This window comes from Pipistrellus kuhlii, unplaced genomic scaffold (assembly GCF_014108245.1).
Source record: "Pipistrellus kuhlii isolate mPipKuh1 unplaced genomic scaffold, mPipKuh1.p scaffold_m20_p_28, whole genome shotgun sequence".
NCBI classification, from domain to species: Eukaryota; Metazoa; Chordata; class Mammalia; order Chiroptera; family Vespertilionidae; genus Pipistrellus; species Pipistrellus kuhlii.
The window spans coordinates 7,057,113-7,079,181 of NW_023425527.1; the positions used below are offsets into that span (position 1 = coordinate 7,057,113).

The 22,069-nt window shown below is 51.6% G+C and overlaps 1 protein-coding gene across 11 annotated transcripts in view; it reads left to right on the top strand.

The window, feature by feature from the left end:
- Positions 1-1,685: 1,685 nt before the first annotated feature.
- Positions 1,686-22,069, top strand: part of KSR1 (kinase suppressor of ras 1) — a 144,487-nt gene continuing 124,103 nt past the window's right edge. For 3 of the 11 annotated variants that reach the window (XR_006742690.1, XM_036454263.2, XM_036454261.2), the window contains exon 1: positions 1,687-2,283. Coding sequence is in view for 10 of the 11 variants with exons in the window: in XM_036454263.2 (XP_036310156.1) it covers positions 2,053-2,283 (231 nt within the window). In the remaining variant the exon portion in view is untranslated. Of the gene's footprint in view, positions 2,284-22,069 lie in introns of all 11 variants that reach the window. The other 8 variants (XM_036454268.2, XM_036454269.2, XM_036454274.2 and 5 more) reach the window with 6 other exon arrangements.

The window sequence follows — 22,069 nt, forward strand, 5'->3', positions numbered from 1 at the left end:
GAGGGAGCCCTGTGGAAGATTTGATCCACTGCCAAGTTTGAGAACCGCTGCCAAGCAGTTTTTCTTTCAGGGCAGTGACTACTCTGCTGCATGAGGGTGGGGTGGGGTTAAGGGAACAGTCAGGATTGCGGGGGGAGGGAAAGCGAGCTTCATATTATAGATACAGCACATAGAGTCCTGCGACAAATTGAGTGCTGATTGGATTCGTTATTCTTGTGAGAAGGGTCAGGATTTGGGGAGGAACTGGGAAGGAAGACCCTTGCGTTTCAGAAAATGTCCAGAGGAGGGGTTCGTGTGCAAAAGCACATTTTAAAGTTATCATGGTTTTGTTTTACAGTCCCAATGTTTTTTTTTGTTTTTTTTTCAAAATTGCAAATTATATTGAAGGAAGGGGCACTGCAAACTGTCAGCCAGTACTGACTATATTTTATGTACTAGTTTTGGTGGAAATAGAATGCTGAGACCCTACTTCCTGGCCAATCCTATTGGGGGGGGGGGGGAGGAAGAAAAGAAAAAAAAAAAAAAGAAAGAAAGAAAGAAAGAAAGAAAGAAAGAAAGAAAAAAAGAAAAAAAAAAGGATGCAGACAGAGGAAACCTATTAAACTGGCCCCAAAGATAGGAGAAACAAACTTAGGAAATGGGTTGCATAACTTCATGGAGCTCCTCCAGTGTGCCAGGCACTGTATTTGGCTCTCTGAGAGGATACGAAGATAAGGTAGCCAGCTGCTTGGGCGGCCAAGGAGCTTACAAGAGAGAATATTCAGAGGACAGAGATTTCCTCTGGTTGGCAGATGTTGGATGCGTAGGACCTTTGACCAGCGTCTTGTTTTTTTTTTTTTTTTTTTTTTTTAGTTTAGCCAGCTAAACGGAGCACATTCGAAGTGGTAGGCACTCCGGAGGGGTGAGGGAGGGGATGGGATGGGGTTTGAATGCTGGAGGCACGGAAAGGCACCCGTCCAGTAGCAGTACTGTGCCCGTGCCCGCTGCTTCATGGGAAGCCTGGGAGACAGGTACGGTTATCACCCCTGCTTTACTGATGCGGAAACTCAGACACGGGGAAGAGAGCTCACTTTGCCCAAAGTCACACAGCCAGGCTGCACTGGAGACCGAATCTGAAAGCAGGCATTGGCTCTAGCTCCCAAGGGCAGGACAGACAAATCAATGTGCCGCCCCAAGCGTCTGGGCTGTGGGCTGGTTTGGGGGTGGCAGAGGGATGCGACGCCTATTTGGGCGGGTGAAAAGGGTCCAGAAGAAAGCCCTTCCTCTTTCCTTTCTCCATGCCTGAGCATTTATTTCCTTTGGCATGGAGGCAATCCAGAGTCCAGTTCTTGACGAACCTGCTACAGGACAAGCACTTTAGGCCCCTTCCCACTAGATGGCGGCCCCTAAAGCCCACATAGAAATTCTGGAACCTCCACCACGGTCCCCATCTTTTAGGTTTTGGCCGCGGCTGAGGAATGGCAGGATGCAAAACCTCCTCGGTTTCAAGGGGCACCCGGCCCCTGCCCCGCCCCATCCGGGGGTCGCGGGAAGCCCCTGGACTGGAGGCCGGCGCGGGGGACAGGGATGGGCGGGGAGACGAGGCTCCCAGGCTCTGGGCGCCCGGGGGAGGAGGAGCCAGCGCGGAGCCACTCCCGGGACACAGAGCAGGTCGCTCCCCGCAGCGCCTGCATCCACGGCGGAGGGACCACCCGGCTCCGGGCGTAGAGCTCGCCGCGGGCGGACGGGTTCCTTCCGGAGGCGCCTGCGAGAGGCAGGTGCGCGGCGCGGACTACAAGTCCCAGCATGCCCCGCCGCCCTGACCCGGCCCCTGCTGCCACTTAAAGGCTCCGGGAGCCGCAGCCGTCGGGTCGCCGCGGCTTTCGCTTTGCCGCCGCCGCCGCTGCAGGGCGGGCGGGAGCAGCCGGCTCCGTCGCCGGCTCTACTCGCGTCCCTTCTCCGGCTGCGCCAAGGGGCGCTCCTCGTGCAACCCTCCCGGCTCGGGGATCCCCTTCCGCGCCCGCGCCCCCCGGGTCCCCCGCCTCAGCCACCCCGCGGCCCCGATGCCGAGGCATGGATAGAGCGGCGCGGCGCGCGGCGGCGATGGGGGAGAAGAAGGAGGGCGGCGGCGCGGGGGACGCGGCGGCCGCCGAGGGGGGCGCCGGAGCCGCGGCCAGCCGGGCGCTGCAGCAGTGCGGGCAGCTCCAGAAGCTCATCGACATCTCCATCGGCAGCCTGCGCGGGCTGCGCACCAAGTGCGCCGTGTCCAACGACCTCACCCAGCAGGAGATCCGGACCCTGGAGGTAACGCGGCCGCGGCGCGGGGCGGGGATTCGGGGACCCGGGCTGGGCCCGAGAAGGCGGGGGTCAGCGGCCCCGGGAGCGGCCCCCCATACTCCCCTTCCTCCCTCTCCGTGCTCCTAGTCACTCCTTTCCTTGGTTGCATCCTTGAACCCGGGTCGCCTGGTTTGAGGCTTCCTCTCCTTCCTCCATTCGGTGATGCGGCAGGTTGAGGACCCCAGACCAGCCAGCCCCTCACCTTGGGCGCGGGCATTGAGGAGGGAGGGCGGAGTGGGAACTGGGGTGGAGGCTCGGGGAGCCGGTGGGTGGGGTGGGCTGCGCGGACACCCCCTGCCTCCTCACCTCCGCCCCCTACCCCATTTGCAGCTTGCAGGGCCGCGGGACTCATCCTCCCACGGAGTCACACGCTGGACTTTTCCCTGTGTGACTGAGCCCGGCAGCCGTGGGCTGGGGTGACGGGTGACGGGGCCGGGGGTGGGGTTGGGGGTGTCCCCCTGAAGTGTGAGCAGAGCCCCGGGCTCTGTCATCTCGTCTCTTCCTTCCCTCTCCTCCAGGTTCTTGGGTGCCGCCTTTCAAAAAAGTGTTTGCTGAAACTGCATTTTCTTCTCTTCAGGCATTTGGTACTTTCCACAGCTCAGAGTGTAATTACCCACCGGCTCCCCCCCAAATCCTGGATTTTGGTTTAGGGAAGGATTATGCTGGGGAACAAGCCTCTGGCGAGAAGATGACACTGTGTAAGGGCCTCTGGTGGAGACAGCCTCCCGTGTAAAGAAGAAATAAGATATGCCTGCCCTCCTCTCACATGATAGCTGGGAAGTGCAGTATTCAAAGGATCTGGAAGAAGGGTTGCCGGGTTCTCAGAAGGGGGAGTCATACACAATAGAGGGAAACGGGTGTATCCCCACTTGCTTTTGTCCAGAGGCAGTGGAATCCAGAGACCAGTGAATAGCTAACTCGACTGGAAGAAGGAGCTCCACCTTGCATTGCCACATCTGGCCTTCTGCAGATCTGGGGATGTTTTGTTTTATTAGAATCTTAATTTCTCATCCACTCCCCCCCCTTCCCCACCCTGCCCCTTATTGCTCATTGCCTCCGCCAGCTGTCATAGGGCCAGCGGTGATTTGTTGTAATTATTACAAGACCCAATCCTCTGTGCACACCATAAACCGGAATCCCTGTTTGATCCAGAAATGCTCGGCGGTGACTTCCCTCCTTCAGCTTTATTTTCTTAAAAGCTATAAAACCAGGGATGTCAGAAGCACGCACACGCACTCAGTGCTGGCTATTAGAATTTTTGGTACAGTTGCTATTGCAGCACTGACCAGGGTTTTGTTTAAAAAAACAAACAAACAACCAACCAACCAACCGACAACACCCCACACAACTGTCCCTTCTGCGGGCTTGCTGCTGTTTTCCGAGTGGTGTGGGCTGCTGGTTTGTGTTTTTGCCCAGGAAAGTTCAGTTTTTAAACCGGCACAATAGGGGACCCATGTGGCTTAGTCCCGGGAGGGGAGGGGTCCTTGCCCAGCAGCCTGTGCTGTTGGGATGGGAGAATGTTCTCTGCGCTGGCCTCTCTCGGATTGTCTTCCTGTCGTTCTGAAGTGCTCCCGGTTCACAGAGTGGATCCTGGAGAGCCATTCGCTGTCTGTTCTCTGGAAATGGCGCTCTGCCTTCATGGTACCCTGACTTCCAGGGTCACTCGTTTTAACCGAGGTGTGGCATCGGGACACCCCCAGAGCAGCCAGCTGTTTGGGTCTCTGAGCTGGTTTACTCAGTGGCCTTCCTCCTGAGTGTTTTTTGGATGGTCCATTCAGGCGGCCAGAAACCCATCCTAAGGCCCGAAAAGGGATTTGCAGGGTGAACTGGAACCGATACCCAGCTCTCCGTCCTCTCCATGGTCTTATGGATTCAGGTCCACACTTCTCCATGGAAAGGCAGGACTCAGGCTGTTTTGGGGTGTGGGGATTTAGACCCCCAGCAGCTAGTTTGGTGGAATCACTTCGCCCAAAGGCCTCACCTTCACCTAAACAGGGAGGCCAGGCCGGGTCTCAGTGCCCTCCTGTGTTTTAAGGAAGGGGCCCCAGTGGGGTTGAGTCAGCGTTTGTTATTCAAACCCCTGTTTAAGAATATCCCTGTTTAATAAACAAAAGACCAAACTCAGATATAGACAACAGAACGGTGGATGCCAGAGAAGAAGGGGGTGGGGGTTGGGGTGAGGTCAAAGAGGGCAAGAGGGGGTCAAATACAAGGTGACACTTGGGTAGTGAGCACGTAATATGCAGATTATAAAGTACACCTGAAATTTATGTTTTTAACCAATAAATATTACCCCATTATATTTAATTAAAATAAAAGACTAACAAGAAAAAACCCAAAACAAAAAAAGATTATTTTCTGCTTAAAGATGGTTCTAAAGTCCAGATTTACTAAACTGATGAAATAGAGGGCAAGTTTATGACTCTGAGAACCCTGACAGGGGCAGTGTGGCCAGGGGAAGAGTCCGTGGCTTCAGTGGCCAGTCTGAGCTCTGTTTGTGTGACCTTGGGCAAGTCCCACGACTTCTGACTCTCAGGCTTCCTTATCTGCAAAATGGGCACCAGACTGCTGAAAGCCGCAGTGTTGTGAGTCTGTAAGTCCACACTCTTTCTACTGGGAGATTCTGTTTATAGACTTTTCCCAGTGCGGGCCCAGTGGCATTCAAACCACAGTTCCCCTTTAAGGGAAGCTACTTCTTCTTCTTTTTAAATATTTTATTGATTTTTTTTTTTTACAGAGAGGAAGAGAGAGGATAGAGAGTTAGAAACATCGATGAGAGAGAGTCATCGATCAGCTGCCTCTTGCACCACTCCTACTGGGGATGTGCCCGCAACCAAGGTACATACCCTTGACGGGAATCGAACCCGGGACCTTTCAGTCCGCAGGCCGATGCTCTATCCACTGAGCCAAACCGGTCTCGGTGGGAATCTACTTCTATAACCGGCTCTTACGTCCCAGCGGTGGCAGTTGACACAGGCTAGGAAACCCTCCCCGTAGCCTGAGGTGAGTCCCATAGGACCGTGGTGATGTCCACCCTGGTTTTCTTTCCTGCTCCGCAGTCCCCCTCATACCAGAGACAGTGCTTGCAACACTGGATTCCTGGCTTTTGGAAAAGGGCCTGACTGGAAGTTGGCTTTCACAACCGCACCAGACTTCTCCCGGAATCTTAGGAACTCCGGCCCATCCTGGCCCTCACTAAATGAGCGCTCCAAGGGAGAAACAGCGAGTGCGATGGCCTTGGGGGTCCCTGATGCCGGCCGGCTGGGCCTAGCTGCTGCCGCCTGAGGTTGCAGACCGTGCTGGTGTGTGGGGGTCCGTGTGTCTGGGACTACTGTCTCCGTATAGTGTCCAGTTTGGGTCCGAAAGAGTGGAAGGAAGCAAGGTTTAATGTTTGCCTCCTACCTGCCAGCCGGTGCGCTGAATCCTTCTCCGTCTGATGAGATTTCTTGTAATTCCACTAATGCTTGTCACACACAGTTTTCCTCTACGTGAGGAGGGGCGGGAGAAGGAAGCTGAACCCAGAGCCTGACTCTGTAAACAGCGGTTGTGAGGCCGCTTCAGCCCAGGGAGCCTGTGTCCCATCTCCAGCAGACCCTCCTCAGGGTCTGAAGGACCCGCCGAGGCAGGATAGAGTGTTTTCATCCCTCAGATGGGCTCGCAGAGAGCCTGCCAGCCGGCCTGCCAGCGAGGCCTGGAGCCCGCACCGGTTCATTCCCTCATGTATTCCTCCTGTCTGGGCCGAGTCTGGGCTGGGCGCTGGAGACACAGTGGCAAGCTATGGAGATGCATGCTTTGTGGACACTGCGAACGTTGCGCTTTCCTGCCAGCCTACCAGTCCTTCCCGGAGACAGGCCTCGCACATGGAGTCTCCCCACCTGTGCTCTTCTGGAGAAAAATCCCCCCTAAGTAGGCTGGCTGACCTGGAGAAAGGGCCCCCAGAGGGCCTTTCCCATTGGCTTTGCTGTTGAGGGGACGTCGGGGAGCTGGCCGCTTCCCCGGGGGCCCTGCTGCTACTGGAAGGATCAGGGAGGCCTGACCTTCACTCAGCTCTGCTGTGGCCGAGGTCAGACCCCTGCTGCGCGGAGGGCCGAGCTCTTCCTGCGGCCCCTCCCCCTGTTCCCCAATCGTCCGGAAAGGGAAAGGGATGCCAACTGTCCCCACAGATCAGGGCCTTGGGGCAGTCATGTGATGTATTCGCTCTACAAACCTTCAGTTATTTCTGATTTGCCTGCTGAGCTCCTAGCGACAGCTACCCTGGCAAGGATTCCGAGGTAGGTAGGATGCTCTCCAGGTCTTTGGGGGACACTTTTCAGTCTAATGGGGGAGCCAGCAGGCAAACAGTAGCACCTCCAGTGCCCTGGCTTGCCAAGAGTGCTTAGGAATTGGGAATGTGACTGAACGGTTGGCCAGACGGATCTCCTGGTGTGTTTTTTAGAGAGAGTGGAAAGGATGGGAGAGACAGAGAGAGAGAGAGAGAGAGAAACATTGATGTGAGGGAGACACATCGATTGGCTGCCTCCCACATGCGTCCTGACCAGGGCCAGGGATCGAGCTTGCAAACGAGGCATGTGCCCTTGACCGGAATCAAACCCAGGACCCGTCATGCTGCAGGCCGATGATGCTCTACCCACTGAGCCAAACCGACCAGGGCGTGACCTCCCGGTTTTAATGAGGAATATTTCCAGTCTTGATGGTGACTTGTCCCAAGTCCCAGTTCCCTGGCAGAACTGAGAGCGAAACCTGGTTTCCCTTTCCCCACCCAGCCACTGCTTGGAGTACGGCCTTTCTCTGCTTCCGCGCCATCCCCGTAGTTGTAACTGCCCGCTGGAGGTTTTAACTCCTGCAATCCCCGAAGAGGTGCAGAGCTGGGCGCTGTCCCCTTTGGTGTCAGCTTTCGCCTTGGCAACTTTTTCCTCGATGAAACTTGCCACCAGCATACCTTGGAGGTTGCCTGGCAAGGGACCTGCAGTTTCCCCGAGCCTGGGGAGACCTGGGCGATGCTGGAGGGAGGCCAGGAACCCAGGGACAGCGATAGGAATGCCTCCTCCGCTGGGTTGGCTCCAAGTCCAGGAGAGCTGCATTGCACACCACAGGCTGCTGGCCCTGCCTGCGGGCTGTGGTCTATAGAACTGCAGAGGCCCTCGCCCTTGGTGGCAGTGTCTGCAGTGGTGGGGGAAATAACAGAGTCTGTGGCCAAGTCCCCTAAGCTGTGCTTTTTAATAACACCGTCTTTCAGAACAGGCTGATAGAATATTTTCCTCCGTTCATTTAGAGCCGAGGTCGGCAAACCGCGGCTCGCGAGCCACCTGTGGCTCTTTGGCCCCTTTAGTGCGGCTCTTCCATGAAATACCACGGCCTGGGCGAGTCCATTTTGAAGAAGTAGCATTAGAAGAAGTTTAAGTTTAAAAAAATGTGGCTCTCAACAGAAATGTCAATTGTTGTCCTGCTGATATTTGGCTCTGTGGACGAATGAGTTTGCCGACCACTGAGTTAGAGGGAAAGCTGCATAGGTGCTTTGGGGTGATGGGATTAACTTGTGCACAGTGAGGGCAGAGAAGGGACAAAAGACATTCTTGGTCACCTGTTCTGTGTTGAGCACTCCACTAGGCTCTTGGCACCTGTCGCCCCTTCAACGCTCCCAAGGACCCTATGAGGTTTTAGCCCCTTTTTGCAGATAAGGTCACTGTGGCGCAGAGGGCTGAAGGGACTGAGTGGGTAGGTGGTTGTACGTGGGTTGACTGGTCTTCAGACTTCACGTTCGGGACTTCCCAGTTACCCCTAGAAACCATGCTGGGGGATTCTAGTCAGGGTCATGGCTGCTGAGCCTGAGGAAGTGGCCAATGAGAAGGGCCAGCCCAGGGGCTCTTGGCTTCATTCCAGATGGCTGGGCCTGCCGGTGGCCACCCCAGGCTGTGCGGCCTCGGAGCTCAGGCTCAGGGCTGCTTCCCTACAGTGGAGCCCCAAAGGCAGGCTCTCAGAGGCAGGTCCGTGTGAGCACAGTGATGCCCCCGCCTGGTGCCAGGCTCATTCTGAGAAACGAGACGCTGCTTAGAGATTAAGTTACTCATCATTTTTTTAATGGATACCTGCCCTATTCTTTTTGAATAATTCCTCTGATTAGCAGCATATCTTACACCTTTCTGCTTTTATTAAAATATTATAAAATGCACTTAATGATACATGTTCACCATAAAAAAGAAAACACAGGTGAATAAAAGACAATCACCCACCCTGCCACCTCTCTGAGTTAGCCTTTTTTTCATGATAGCTAATATTTAATATGTTTAATAGAATCCCTTGGTTTGCAAAATATGTAGATCATTGCACACGGCTGCTCAGATGCTTCTTTTTAATGGCAGGGCATGTTTGTTGACTGATTGACATAACGCAGTAGTATGAAGTTCTTCGATCGTTGTAGGTGTGAGGATTGAGTCCCGGGGTTCCCATTCTCAGTCCATTGTTTTTAAAAGCCAGAATACAAGCTTGCTTCTCTCTCATGTCACAGTCCAGTTGGGTCAGGCAGCTCTCCTGGTAGCTGCTCTCCAAGCTGAGACTCATAGACAGGGATTCCTGTGTGTGGCTCTGCCCTCTGGGGTCCTTCCTTTCCAACTGGTATAACCCTCATCCATAGTAAAGATCGCACGTTTGCTCCCAAAGAGGCCTGGCCTTTGTCTTGGCTTATGGCAGGTAATCTTCACATCTTTGGAATGTCATGCCTGATAGGGATGTTTTTGTTTTTCAGGGTTCTTTCATATGTATTTCTACATACATGCGAAACAACATACATGAATGATATTGTGCATGTGTTCCAGCGTTTTTACCCTCTGCGTTTGCATACAGGTGTATGTGCTTACCATGGGCATCACCTTATACACCAGTGCACACGGATATGCAGCATCACCGTTAGTGGCTGCTTTGTGTGGTCATACCACAGATTCATCGAGCCAGCTCCCCAGTGTCGGCCATCCAGGGAGCGCATGAGAGCATTCCTAGAAGCGGAATTTGCTGGGTCGAAGCGGGTGAACACATTACCATTTTTAGGGGCTGCTATGTTCCCACCTCCCAACTGGAGTGCCAGAATGTATAAAATGACGGCCTCTATGCATTAACCATTTTGCTACTGCATCTGGTCCACCCTGAGGCCAAGGAGTGTTATCAAGAGACAGAACCTGGCCCTCGGGGTTGAGGTTCTGGGTTACGTGTCAAGGACTGTGGATTCTAGTTTTGTGGTTGCCTGCAGCAATGGGGGGGCCCCTGGTGGATTAGGAGAGGGTCCTTTTCTTGCTCCAGGATGGCAGGTGAAGGGATGGGGGTAGATGCCAGGCTTCTCTGGACTGGACTCCTCTGGGCTGTGCACAGCCCTCGGGTTTCATCACCAACCATACAGGTTGATCGGAGAGCTATTTGGGGTGCCTTGGCTTTGGGGCTGATTTAGCCGAGGCCTAGATTCCAGAGAGGGCTACGAAGGATCTTCGTATCTTCGTATTTCCATCTGGGCCAGTGCTCTCTGTAGATGAGCAAACGAAAGGCCCAAAGGACGTGACTTACCAGGAATACACATTAGGGAGTAACCTTACCGAAGAGAGGAGAAGACACGGGTGGTTCATAAAGGAGCATGTAGCCGGGAGTCAGACCTGAGGGCTCATGTCTTGACTGATGGCCTTTGAATCCTCCTATGTTGGGGCGTGGTCCTTGGCCTCCAGGAGCTTCCTGGGAGGGGAAGCAAAAGGGTTTGCTTTCCTGGCCCCATCTCAGTGTCTTAGGGGCCCTGTGGACTGGAGAGATTCTTGGGGAGCAGGGCGGGGTGTCTTGTGGGTGGGATCTCTTCTGAAAGCCAGTCTGCCCAGTGGCCTGGCTCAGCCTGAATGGGCTCCGAGTCCTTGAGTCAAAGCTGACTGTGGACTTGCAAGGGCTTCTCATCCTTCCACTGCAAGCTCCCCTGGGACTTGGGGGGTGAACCCTTGCTCCTCTAGGGCCCAGTGCTTGTCTCAAGTTTGTGCAGGTTTTGCATTCTTTACTGTGATACCTTGGTGCTGGCTTTCATGTCAAGACAATGTCATAAATACTATTGCTTCTAGAAGATTTAACCTTTCAACCCAGTGGCTTTCTCTCCTATTCCAGACCCCAGGTGGAGACTCAGGGGTGTACTCTGGGATCAAAAATACTCGGTCATTTAGTCCCAGGCATGACTGTTTCTTATCTGCATTTAAAAAGCTGCTACTTTAAATGGAAACTTACAAATAAATGCAAATAAAGGCAGGACTGTGTGGGTTCCCGTCACAAGTCATTCTCTCCTTAGCTGGGTGACCCTGGGCAAGTCACTTAACCTCTCTGTAGAGTATCTTCAACTGTAAGATGGGGATGACCATAGAACCTTCATTGTATTTCTGTATACGCCTGTATTTGTTGTCCTGGCCTCCGTGTGTTTCCACTGGGTGGCTTGCCTTTCAGTGCCATGGGTCAGAAGTCATCCCGTTTGCTTGCTGTTTCTCTCCTCTCCCCTCTTTCATTTCTCCACCTTCAGAATAACGGCAAGAAGGAAATAAGACTTGTGATTAAAGTTTAAAAAAAGAAAAAGGAAAGAAAGCCTAATGCAGTATATGGAATAGCCCAGCTATTAGGAAAAATAGCTTTTCATACAGCATGCATTAATTATAGACTTGAGTCTGCAACATTAGCCAGGGGGGTTTTGCGTTATGCAAAGCTGATGAGATAAGCTGCTGACAGAGTTGGTGGGGCTTTCTTCGGCCAGGCACCCGTGGGTTTGAGTCCCCGGTAAGCCAGTGAATTTGGGTTTGGTTTTGATAATGGATTAGCAGGACCAACTTCGCTCACGGTGCACACAGTTTTTGCTGTTCAGGAAAAAAAAAAAAATAAAAAAATTACAGGTCCTACTTAAAAAGGAACCTGCATGTTCTCACGCAGCCGGTGCTATCTTGAGGATCGCACCTTCCCCCAGACTGGGACCCTTGAAAGGGCTTGATGCATCCTTCCCCATACTCTCTTCCGCAAGATGCTCCTGCGAAAGAGGGCTTCCAGGAGCCGAGAATGGGTTGCATCAGCCACCTCCTTCTGGGAGGTCTTGAAGATGATGATGCTCTAAAGTAGGGATGTCGAACTCAATCAGAGAAGGGGCCAAAATCTAAAACCCAGCCTAAATCGCGGGCCGAATGGTTTACTGAACAGTCATAAACTGTCATTGTGATGGAAACGCAGCAGAGTGCAGTGATGACAGCGCGGTGCGGGCCACATTGCAAGGCCTGGCGGGACGGATTTGGCCCGCGGGCCTTGTGTTTGACACATGTGCTCTAAAGGCTCTGAGAAGTCCTGCAGCAAGCGTTCCTAAACCTATTTTCCCCCCACCTAAACATAGTTAGGAAAACATTGCCAGAAGCCATGAAGAGAGAAAGAGTCGAGAAATTGTGGGCTTAGTTTCAGCTACTGTTGTGCTTATGATACTGAGGTCCCATTGGAGGTCCCAGTTTAAATGGGGTGGGTTGAGCCGAAACCAGTTTGGCTCAGTGGATAGAGCTTCGGCCTGCGGACCGAAGGGTCCCAGGCTCAATTGTACCTTGGTTGCGGGCACATCATCATCGATGTTTCTAGCTCTCTATCCCTCCCTCCCCTCCTCTCTGTAAAAAATCAGTAAAGTATATATTTAATAAATAAATAAATAAATAAATAAATAAATAAATAAATAAATAAATGGGGTGGGTTGAGAAGAGGATGGTGACTCCCATGCTTTCCAAAGGGAGGCCCAGTGTGCTCTGGTTACTGTCCTAGCTCTTAAAGTCACATTTCACTAAACCCTTCCAACGAGGTGTCTGGGGAGGTCTCTGTGCCTGGAGTCCTCGTGTCCCACCCCCTCCTGCCTTGTATGCCAGCTAGCCTGCTGCCATGGGCAGACTCACTCAGGGTCGTCTGGGAACCTCATGACCCAGATGGCGGGCAGAAAAATCTAAGAGAAATGCAGATGTCGGGGGGTGTGTTTGAGCCTGGGGCTGCCCATGGCAGGGGAAGGGCTGGGCTATAGACAAGGAATGCTTTTTCAAACAAAAAAGGAAATGCTGGCTCAGAATGGAGAGGAAAGGAAGCAGCTTCCTGTTTCTGGTGCCGGCTTTTTGAAAGGAGGAGCTCTCTCCGGGCCCTCGGTCGGTGGCGGGAGGCCTGGGCTGGCTGCAGCCGCTCCAGATGCCCTCGATGTGTGCTCCCACCGCTGTCGGAGGTCTCAGAAACGGAATGCCAGCTCTGCCCTTTTCATTCTCTCCAGATAACCGATCAGATGGACCTGTGGTTTCCGAAGCGAACATTTCCGCATGTTACAAAATGGAAGTGTCACAATAACTCACTTTTATTTTTACTGCGAGCTTACTCCATGCCCGGCCCTCTTGTTTGGAGTTTGTGTGGCATTTACTCCTCATTACCACCTTATGAGGAAGTTTCTCTTGTTATCCACATTTTACAGTTGAAGATACTGAGGTACAGAGAGGTTAAGTGACTTGCCCAGGGTCATCCAGCTAAGGAGAGACTAACCTGTGACTTGAAACCAAACTTGCATTTGCAAACTCTTAGCTGTAAAAATCTGTTAGCATAGAATAATTTATTTTTTATTTTTTATTTTTTATTTTTTTTTAAGACTGATGGCTTTTGGCTCCAGACCCATAGCCTGAGTCAGGCCCTGCTGATTCTTAGGTGAAATGCCTGTGTCTGAGTTTGCATTTAAAAAAAAAAAAGTATATATTTTTTTCATTGATTTCAGAGAGGGATAGAAGACATCAATGATGAGAGAATCATTCATTTATCGGCTGCCTCCTGCATGCCCCCTACTGGGGATGGAGCCCACAACCTGGGCATGTGCCCTTGACCAGAATCAAACCTGGGACCCTTCAGTCCACAGGCTGATGCTCTATCCACTGAGCCAAACCAGCTGGGGCTTATCTTGCTTTTTACTATCCTCTCACAAGTGTTTCTCGAGGACCATGTCACTTTCTGCTAGTGCATCCAATCTCCGAGTTTGGCTTCCCAAACACAATCATGATGTCATCCCAGGAACGGATGGTCTCTGGGCGGAAAGGGTCAAGTTCACATCCTGACTCTATTTCTCGCTAGCTCTGTGACCCTAGGCAAGAGTCTTAACTTTCTGAACCTTGTTAATTAAGCGGGATAAGAATGGCTTATTTTAGACTCTTGTGAGGAGTTGCTGAGATATGTGTGCTGGACAGTGCCTAGTACTTCAATATGTTTTTAACCCCCCTCTGATGTAGCATTATTCTAAAACACTTGTCCATGTTTCTCTATTATCTTCCTTTTGGTCATTTTAATTGCTACATGTTATTCCATGCAGTGGATATGCTGTCATTTGCCAAAGCATTTCCCATGTTATTGGACGTTTCGGTTGTTTCCAGATTTCTGCTGTTACAAACAACGTGACTGGAATCATCTTTGTACAGGCGCCTCTTTATTTTTTGTTTCTATTTTGAATTCATTTCCTTGGGATAATTCCCAGGAATGGAATTACTGGGTGAAAGAGCATGGATATGTTTTGTGATAATAGTTGCTGAACTGTTCTCCATTTCATGCTTTTTGAATGATGGCTGTCTTAAAAAATTTTTTTTTAAAGGTTCTTATTGTTTCCTAGAGAAAGAGGAAGGGTGAGTGGGAAAGAGAGAAACTGATGTGTGTGAGAGAGAGAGTTATTGATTGCCTTCCACATGCACCCTGATTGGGGATTGAACCCACAATCTGGACATGTGCCCTGACCAGGAATAGAACCAGCAACCTTTCTGTGCACGGGACAAGCTCATCCATCTGAGCCACACCTGCCAGGGCAAACGATGGCTCTCTTAAAAATTGTACTCCGGGGTGAATATCTCATATTTTGTTTGTAACCCATTTTGGCCTCTGTGCCTTTCTCTATTTTAGCCTTGTTAAGTCATTTCCTTTAAAACAACAACAATAATAACAACAACAAACAGCTTTATTGAAATATAATTGCCAAATGAAATAAAATATTTAAATGTGCAAATCATTTTCCATCTTGAATTTGCTGTTTATCTCTTTTGTCCATTCATCCAGTGACTACTATTGAGTACCTACTGTGTACTAGGCACTGTTTTAGGTACTGGAGGAAAAAAAAAGAGCAGCGAAGAAGACAGAGTAGTTCCTTTAATGGGAAGAGAAAGATGGACAACAAACCAATAGGCAGAGAAACGTGGCATGAGAGAAAGAAAACTGTAAGTAGGTTTGAGTGAGGGGGTGGGAAGAAGGCTGTTACTTCTGCTCAGGTGGTTCAGAAAACCTCCTTCCCGGAGAAGGTAACGTCTGCGCTGTCTCAGCTTAACAATAACCCACAACCTTCGGACCAACTAGCGTCTTTGCTGTCTCAAAGGGCGAGAGGGCCGCCGCCTGGCGAAGACCTGGGCGAAGAGTATTCCAGGCAGAGGGACCAGCATGTGCGAGAGCCCCGAGGCAGACATGAGCCTGGTGTGTTTGAGGACCGGAAAGGAGGCCAGTGCGCTTGGAGCACCGTGGAAAGTGGTGGTCCATGAGGATTGTGGTTGGCCATGAAGTCAGGGCGGGAGGTGGGAGCTTGGGGCTGTTCCCCTAACGTTGGGCCATATTAAAGAACTAATACACGAATGCAACCAATCGTTGTTGCTGGGCCCCCCCCACCCCCCCCCACCCCGGCCGTTCTGTGCTTGGCAGTGAGGATATCAGAGTGAATGAGGACGTCAGCTTAGCGGGGGAGTTTGTAGATGAGTAAAACGATACCAGGTGCCAGTGAGGTGTGAATGGAGGCCCACAGCTGACTCATCTCTGCCTCCTGAGGTGTGTAGGGACTCGGGAAGTGTTTCTTGATTTGAACCAAGCTTGTCCTGTGCTGCCCACTTCCACCACGTTAACTGAAACTCAGTTCTCCCCTGTAAGGTCTGGCAGCCTCAGCCTGCCAGGCGAGAGTCCCCTGGGCCTCTGCCGGGGCGCTGAGGTTGCCACCTCAGAAGGGAGGCTGGCGATACCAGGTTTGAGTCTCGAGGCACCACTTATGGGAAATAAGCCTGAGAAATAGACATGGGAAACCCCCCTCTTACCGAGCGGCTCTGCCCTACCCTGCCCCAATCTGCCCCGACTGGGGGCTCTGATTTGTGACTCTTTTTAAAAAAAATATATTTTATTGATATTTCACAGAGAGGAAGGAGAGAGGGATAGAGAGCTAGAAACATCCATGATAGAGAAACATCGATCAGCTGCCTCTTGCACACTCCCTACTGGGGATGTGCCCGCAACCAAGGTACATGCTCTTAACCGGAATCGAACCTGGGACCTTTAGCCCACAGGCCGACGCTCTGTCCACTGAACCAAACCGGTTTCAGCTGATTTGTGACTCTTGTTGGGAACATAGACTCGGGCCATGGTGCTTTCTGTCATTGTCTTCTCCGAGGGTAGGGCAAAGGGGGGTGTGAGGTCGGAGCAGATACTTCAAGATGCTCAGCGTTGGACAGCCTAGAACGTCCTCACCTAGGGAGCTGTGGGCGTGGTGGTTCTGGGGAAACGGCCTCGTGGAGGGCGCTGGCTGCCACGCTCTTTGGAGGAGGCGGGATGATTCATAAACGACAGGGTGCCCAACGCTGTTGAGCTTTGACCAGAGTTAACTGGCTTCTTGGTTTTCTTTCATGTGAGCTTCCAAGTGGGCCAGAGAAGCCAGATCCCAGGAAGGAAATAATTTAGGCTCCCTGTGTCCTCCTCTCTCAGTTATGGCTAACCTGAGAGGGACCTGCCCAGTTGTGTGCTGTTTTTTAAAAATATATTTTTATTGATTTCAGAGAGGTAGGGAGAGGGAGAGAGAGAGAGAAACATCAATGATGAGAGAAAGAATCATTGATCGGCTGCCTCCTGCATGCCTCACACCAGGGTTCGAGCCCACAATCCGGGCATGTGCCCCGCCCGGGAATTGAACTGTGACCTCCTGGTTCATGGGCCGATGCTCGACCACTGAGCCACACCGGTTGGGCTTGCCCAGTTTTAACACATCCAGCTTTTAATAGGAGATTCCTTAGCTGGCTCCTCAGTAATGACAGTCTATGAGGATGAGGAAATAAGTCCCAAAGTAATGGTGGATCTGGGTTTCAAATATAGAATTGTCTGAATTCACATTTGTGCTCCATTTCATCGCACTCCTCAGAAATCCGGGCAGAGAGAGGTCCGAAAAGGATTTAGTTGTACTCAGCATTTTGGAAGAAATAATGCTTTGTTGAAAAGGGCCTGAAAATCCCCCCTTTTCTACGCCACTTCAATGGGATTACCTCAGAGCTGTAAGTAGGATGAGATGATCCAAGTGTCGGAGTCCAGGTTAACACGTGACCATTTGCAGACGAGAGGAGGAGGCGTGGATGGATGGCTCATCTCTGAGAAGGAAGATGGGGAGCCCAGTGTCCTCGGGCCGCAGAGTCAGTAGCCCTGGGCCTGCTGGAGACCTGCAGGCCGGGTTGTATTTTAAATGGTGGTGGTGCTTCTCGGGAGAGAAAGAAGGGGACAAGTCCCTGAGGAGATTCCCCTGGGCGGCTCTGACTCAGCCCGGCCAAGGGGGCTGAACGGAGCAAGGAAGGATCCATCAGCGAATGGAAACTGTCTTCTCGGGGGACAGGAAACTTTCTGTGCGGTTGGCCTGGTGGTTTACGAGGAGAGTGAGCCTTTGAGACAGCGCTGGCCCGGTCTTGCAACTGCATCTTTGACAATTGTGAGTTTTAGGAAGTAGTTAAAAAAAAAAAAAAAAAAGAACAAAAGAAACCAAAGCCAAAGACACGGTTACTCTCAATAACCTGTGTGCACACAGCCATGTGACGAATGGAAACGGGCTCATTCGCGCCCGTTCGCTTTGCACCCTCCCCCGCCTTTGCCCCCGAACCCGAGCGGCTTTGGGCTCATCTTAGAAAAAGGCTTCGGCGGCCTCAAATGACCAGATCTTGTCTCCGGCATCTAACAGCTAAAGCTAAACTTCCTCTCCGGCCCTGTTTGGTTTAAGCCGTTTCCTGGCCTGGCAGGATTTGTTTTCTTAGCACCCAGCTTGTCAAAGCCTCTATCCCACTTGTCACAGCGCACTGGCCCCTGTCAGCCCGTGGCTGCCAAACGGGGCTATGCTTGTGTTCCCCAAGTCACACCTGCTGCTCCCCCGGGGGACGTGGAGCAGGAGCGGGCTCCCAGGCTCAGGCCATTGCCTCCTCTTCCCCATTTTGATCGCTGGGTGGGTGCTGCTTGGCCTTGTTCTGGGAAGCTCTGTGGGCCCATGGGCTGCTTCTGTGATTTTTTTTTTTTTTTTAAATATATTTTATTGATTTTTCACAGAGAGGAAGAGAGAGAGATAGAGAGTTAGAAACATCGATGAGAGAGAATCATCGATCAGCTGCCTCTTGCACACCCTCCACCGGGGATGTGCCCGCAACCAAGGTACATGCCCTTGCTCGGAATCGAACCCGGGACCTTTCAGTCCGCAGGCCGACGCTCTATCCACTGAGCCAAACCGGTCCCGGCTGCTTCTGTGATTTTGATGAAAGGCCCAGAGGGTGAGCAGAGCCTATAGTAGGAGGGAGTACAGGTTCTAGTGCTTGATGTGTTCATACTCCCCTCTCTTCCTGGCTAAGCTGTGTGTCTTTGGGCAAGTGGCTTCCTCTGCCCGAGCAGCGGTTTCCTCATCTGTGAAAATGGGATTTTAATAGGATTGCTCATAGTAAGTGAGGTGAACCATATGAAGCAGAGTGCCTGACACGGTAAGAATCTTTTTATTTGTTACTAGAGGCCTGGTGCACGAATTTGTGCTCGGGTGGGGTCTGGTGGGCTCTCCCCGATCAGGCTGATTGGGCCTGGCCTGCAGGGGGCGGGAGGGGTAGGGAGGACACAGGAGGTTGGCTGGCCAGCCCCAACCCCGATTGGGTTGGGGTGGGGCCAATTGGGTGCGGGGCTGGCCAGGGGAGGGACTGTGGACAGTTGGCCAGCTGGCCCTGACTCCTGGACGAACTTCAGGTCAACCTCCCAGTCAAGGGGACAATTTGCATATTAGCCTTTTATTTTATAGGATTGCTGTTTGTTTTTCAGCAGGTATGTATTCAGCACCCACTGTGGTTGGGTATCCACTAGGGCAGGGGTGGGAAACATTGGGCCTGCAGGCCGTATAAGGTGCACAGAATATTTGGTCTGGCCCTGCCAAGGCATGAGGGGTGAGTTAATTAAATGTTTGACCAGATACAGCAGGCTAATTTTTGAGCTGATAATTTTGTATGGCCCGCCAATGATGTTACACATGTCTAAATGGCCCTGGGCAGGAAAAAAAGTTCTCCACCCCTGAACTAGGGGCACGTGTCTGAACACAGGGGAAAATAGCGGTGAACACCATGGACAAAAGCCTCGGCTTTGATGTTAGGAGGAGACATTCAGATAATAAGTGAATAAGTAAAAATATATTGTTCAGTGGTGAATGTGCTATGGAAAAAATAAGAGCAGGGAAGAGAGCCAGGGGCGAGGAGCGGTGTCATTTTCAATGAGGGGTCAGGACAGCTTTGCGGGGAGAGTAACATCGGAGCAAAGACCTCAGGAGGGTGGAGGAGAGCTTTGGAAGCTGAGGACCAGCGTGTGCAGAGGCTGAGGGAGTGGGCCTGGGCTGTTGGGAACCCTTGAGGAGGTGGCGTGCTGGGGCTGGGGGAGGCCGGGAGGCGCCCAGGGGAAGCCCTTCAGGAGATGCAGCCCTCAGGTGCCGCCGTGGCCGCACATGCCCCTGAGCCCAGGAGGAGGAAAGCATGGTGGGGGCAGAACGCTGTGAGAGCTAGGAGGGCTCTGTGCCCGTCTTCGGCGGTCCCGGCCTCCATCCTGTAGAGCCCAAAAGGGAATTTGAAGATTAACCCTCATTTGCTGTTAAAACATGGAGTTTGGGCCCGGCCGGGGTGGCTCAGTGGTTGAGCATTGACTACGAACCAGGAAGCCTCAGTTTGATTCCCAGTCAGGGCAGCTGCCGGGGTTGCAGGCTCAGTCCCCGGTGTGGGGCGTGCAGGAGGCAGCCGATCAATGATTCCCTCTATCACTGATACTTCTGTTTTTTTCTCCCTCTTCCTTCCTCTTTGAAATCAATAAAAATATATTAAAAAACAAAACAAAACATGGAGTTTGGGGTTGGTGCTATCAGAAGCCCTGCTGCTGACTTACTGAATGTGCACTTGGGAGGAGGCTTATTTCTTTAAAAAAAAAATATATATTTTTAATTGATTTCAGAGAGAGAGATAGAAGCATCAATGATGAGAGAGAATCAGTGATCAGCTGCCTCCTGCATGTTTCCTACTGGGGATAGATCCCACAACCCAGGCATGCGCCCTTGACTGGAATCGATCCTGGGACCCTTCAGTGCTCAGGCTGGCACTCTATCCATTGAGCCGGCTAGGGCGGGAGTCCTGTTTCTGATGGTATGGGCAGAGCCTGCCTGGGGCAAGCTGTGGCTCTCCGCCCACTAAGGGCATCACTTGGGCCAGCTGCTTCTATTCATCCCAGGAGCGTTGAGCACCTGTGAGAGTGGACCCTGCCTGTGCCCCCTAGGATTCCTCTCCTTGTTTCTAACACCAGGACAGTAGTTGCTCTTGGACTCTGTCCAGCCTTCCAAAGGTGCCTGTCCTAAGGCAATCCTTCAGTAGAAAAGCAAAGTTCACGAGGATATTTGCATTATGTGTAATACAGAAAGAACAAGGTTGATGTCCGTAGATGAGGGGAATGGATGCGTTGTTATGCACCCGGATGTTAACTCTGATGACTGGGTAAAAACCTGGCCATATTTGTGATGTTACATTAAGTGAAAATATATAGAGTGCAGGTTGCATGCAGGCAGCATACATATGTAAATAGGTAAAGCATGTCTGCAGATGGAAAAAAAAGTAGAAGAGAAATAGAGTTTTGTGTCGGGGGAACTGTGTTTAGAAAATTTCCTTTATTGCTATTATTTTCACGCATTCATTTGTTAAACGAATGGATACTCGAGGGCCCACCACACTGGAGGCACTGAGCTGACGCTCAGTTATAGTGGCGGTCTTGACCAGAGACCCCTGCCCCCGAGGCCACTCTGGGGATTGCTCAGCCCTAGTCCCTTCTCAATGCTCAGGGATCCAAGGCTAACACTGGGATGTGATGTGAAACTCAGATCATCTGGAATGAGAACGAGACTCGGTCCTGCAGCTTCACCCATGGCATCGGGGCCTTGGCTGAGCCAGTGTTGGAATTGGCTGAGAAGCAGGGAAGTTTCCAGAGACGCCAGCCCTCCTGAGGGTACTGCTATTTCTAGCAAGCAGTCCTGTGGGAGCAGAGCCTGCCTGGCACCGAGAGGGCTCCCCAAGTCTTGGCTGCCTGACTTGAGCAACTCCGGGGCACCCAGCCAGCGCGTCGGGATCCAGCCAGCCTTCCAAGGGAGCACCCCTGTCCTTCAGGCCTTGAAGGGCTGTCCGAGAAAGGAGAACCGCTGCTCTGGGCCCCGTCTCCTAGGTGCCAAACACTCACAGGGTAAACACAGCCCGTGGCGTTGCCCCAGGAAGCTGCGGCTGGCTCAGAGGGACTCGTGTGGAAATGTTGGACAACCACGTATGGTCCTTGCTGCCCGCACTCTGAGGAAAGTCCTGTGGGCATTGGGGCAGCGGCGGTGGTGAGTAGGACATCTATGACTAGAGCAAATGTTTTCTTTTTCTTTTTTATTTAACTTATTGGGGTGACATTGGTTAATAAAATGACATAGTTTTCTATAATACACCATCTGTATATTGTATGGTGTGTTCACCACCCAGAGTCAAGTTTCCTCCGTTACCATTTTAGCCCCCTTTTACTCTCTTCTTCCTCCCTCCACACCCTCTCCTTCCCCTCTGGCAATCACCATGCTGTTGTCTGTGTCTATGAGTGTTTTTTTGTCTTTTTTTTTCTGCTTATTCCCCTTACCCTTTTCACCCAGTCAGCCAACACCTTCCTATCTGGCAGTTGTCAGTCTGTTCTCTGTATTTATGAGCTTCTGTTTTGTCCATTAGTTTATTTTGTATATTAGATTCCACAGATAAGCAAAATCATGTGGTACTTGTTTTTCTCTAATTGGCTTATTTTACTTAGCGTAATACTCTCTAGGTCCATTCATACTATCACAAAAGGTAAGATTTCATTTTTTATGGTTGAGTAGTATTCCATTGTGTAAATGTAATACTTTTTTACCCACTTTTTTACCCACTCATCGACTGATGGCACTTGGGCTGCTTCCAAATCTTGGCTATTATAAACTAGAGGCCCAGTGCACAAAATTCGTGCATGGGTAGAGTCCCTAGGCATGGCCGGTGATCAGGGCCGATTGGGGCCTTCCTTCCCCCGGCTGCCAGCTACCAGCTGCCGGCCCAGGCCTGCCTTCATTCCGTGCCACCCCTAGTGGTCAACACATGTCATAGCGAGCAGTCGAACTCCCAAGGGGACAATTTTCATATTAACCTTTTATTATAGGATAACACCACAAAGGATCTGAATAAACACTCTCCCAAAGAAGATTTACACATGGTCAGTAGACATATGGAAAGATGCTCAATGTCACTGATCATCAGAGAAATGCAAATTAAAACCCCAGTGAAATATCACCTCACACTTGTCCGAATGGCTGTCATCAATAAATCAACAAACAACAGGTGTTGTCCAGGACGTGGAGAAAAGGGAGCCCTCGAGCAGTGTAGGTGGGAATACAGGCTGATGCAGCCACTGTGGGAAGTGA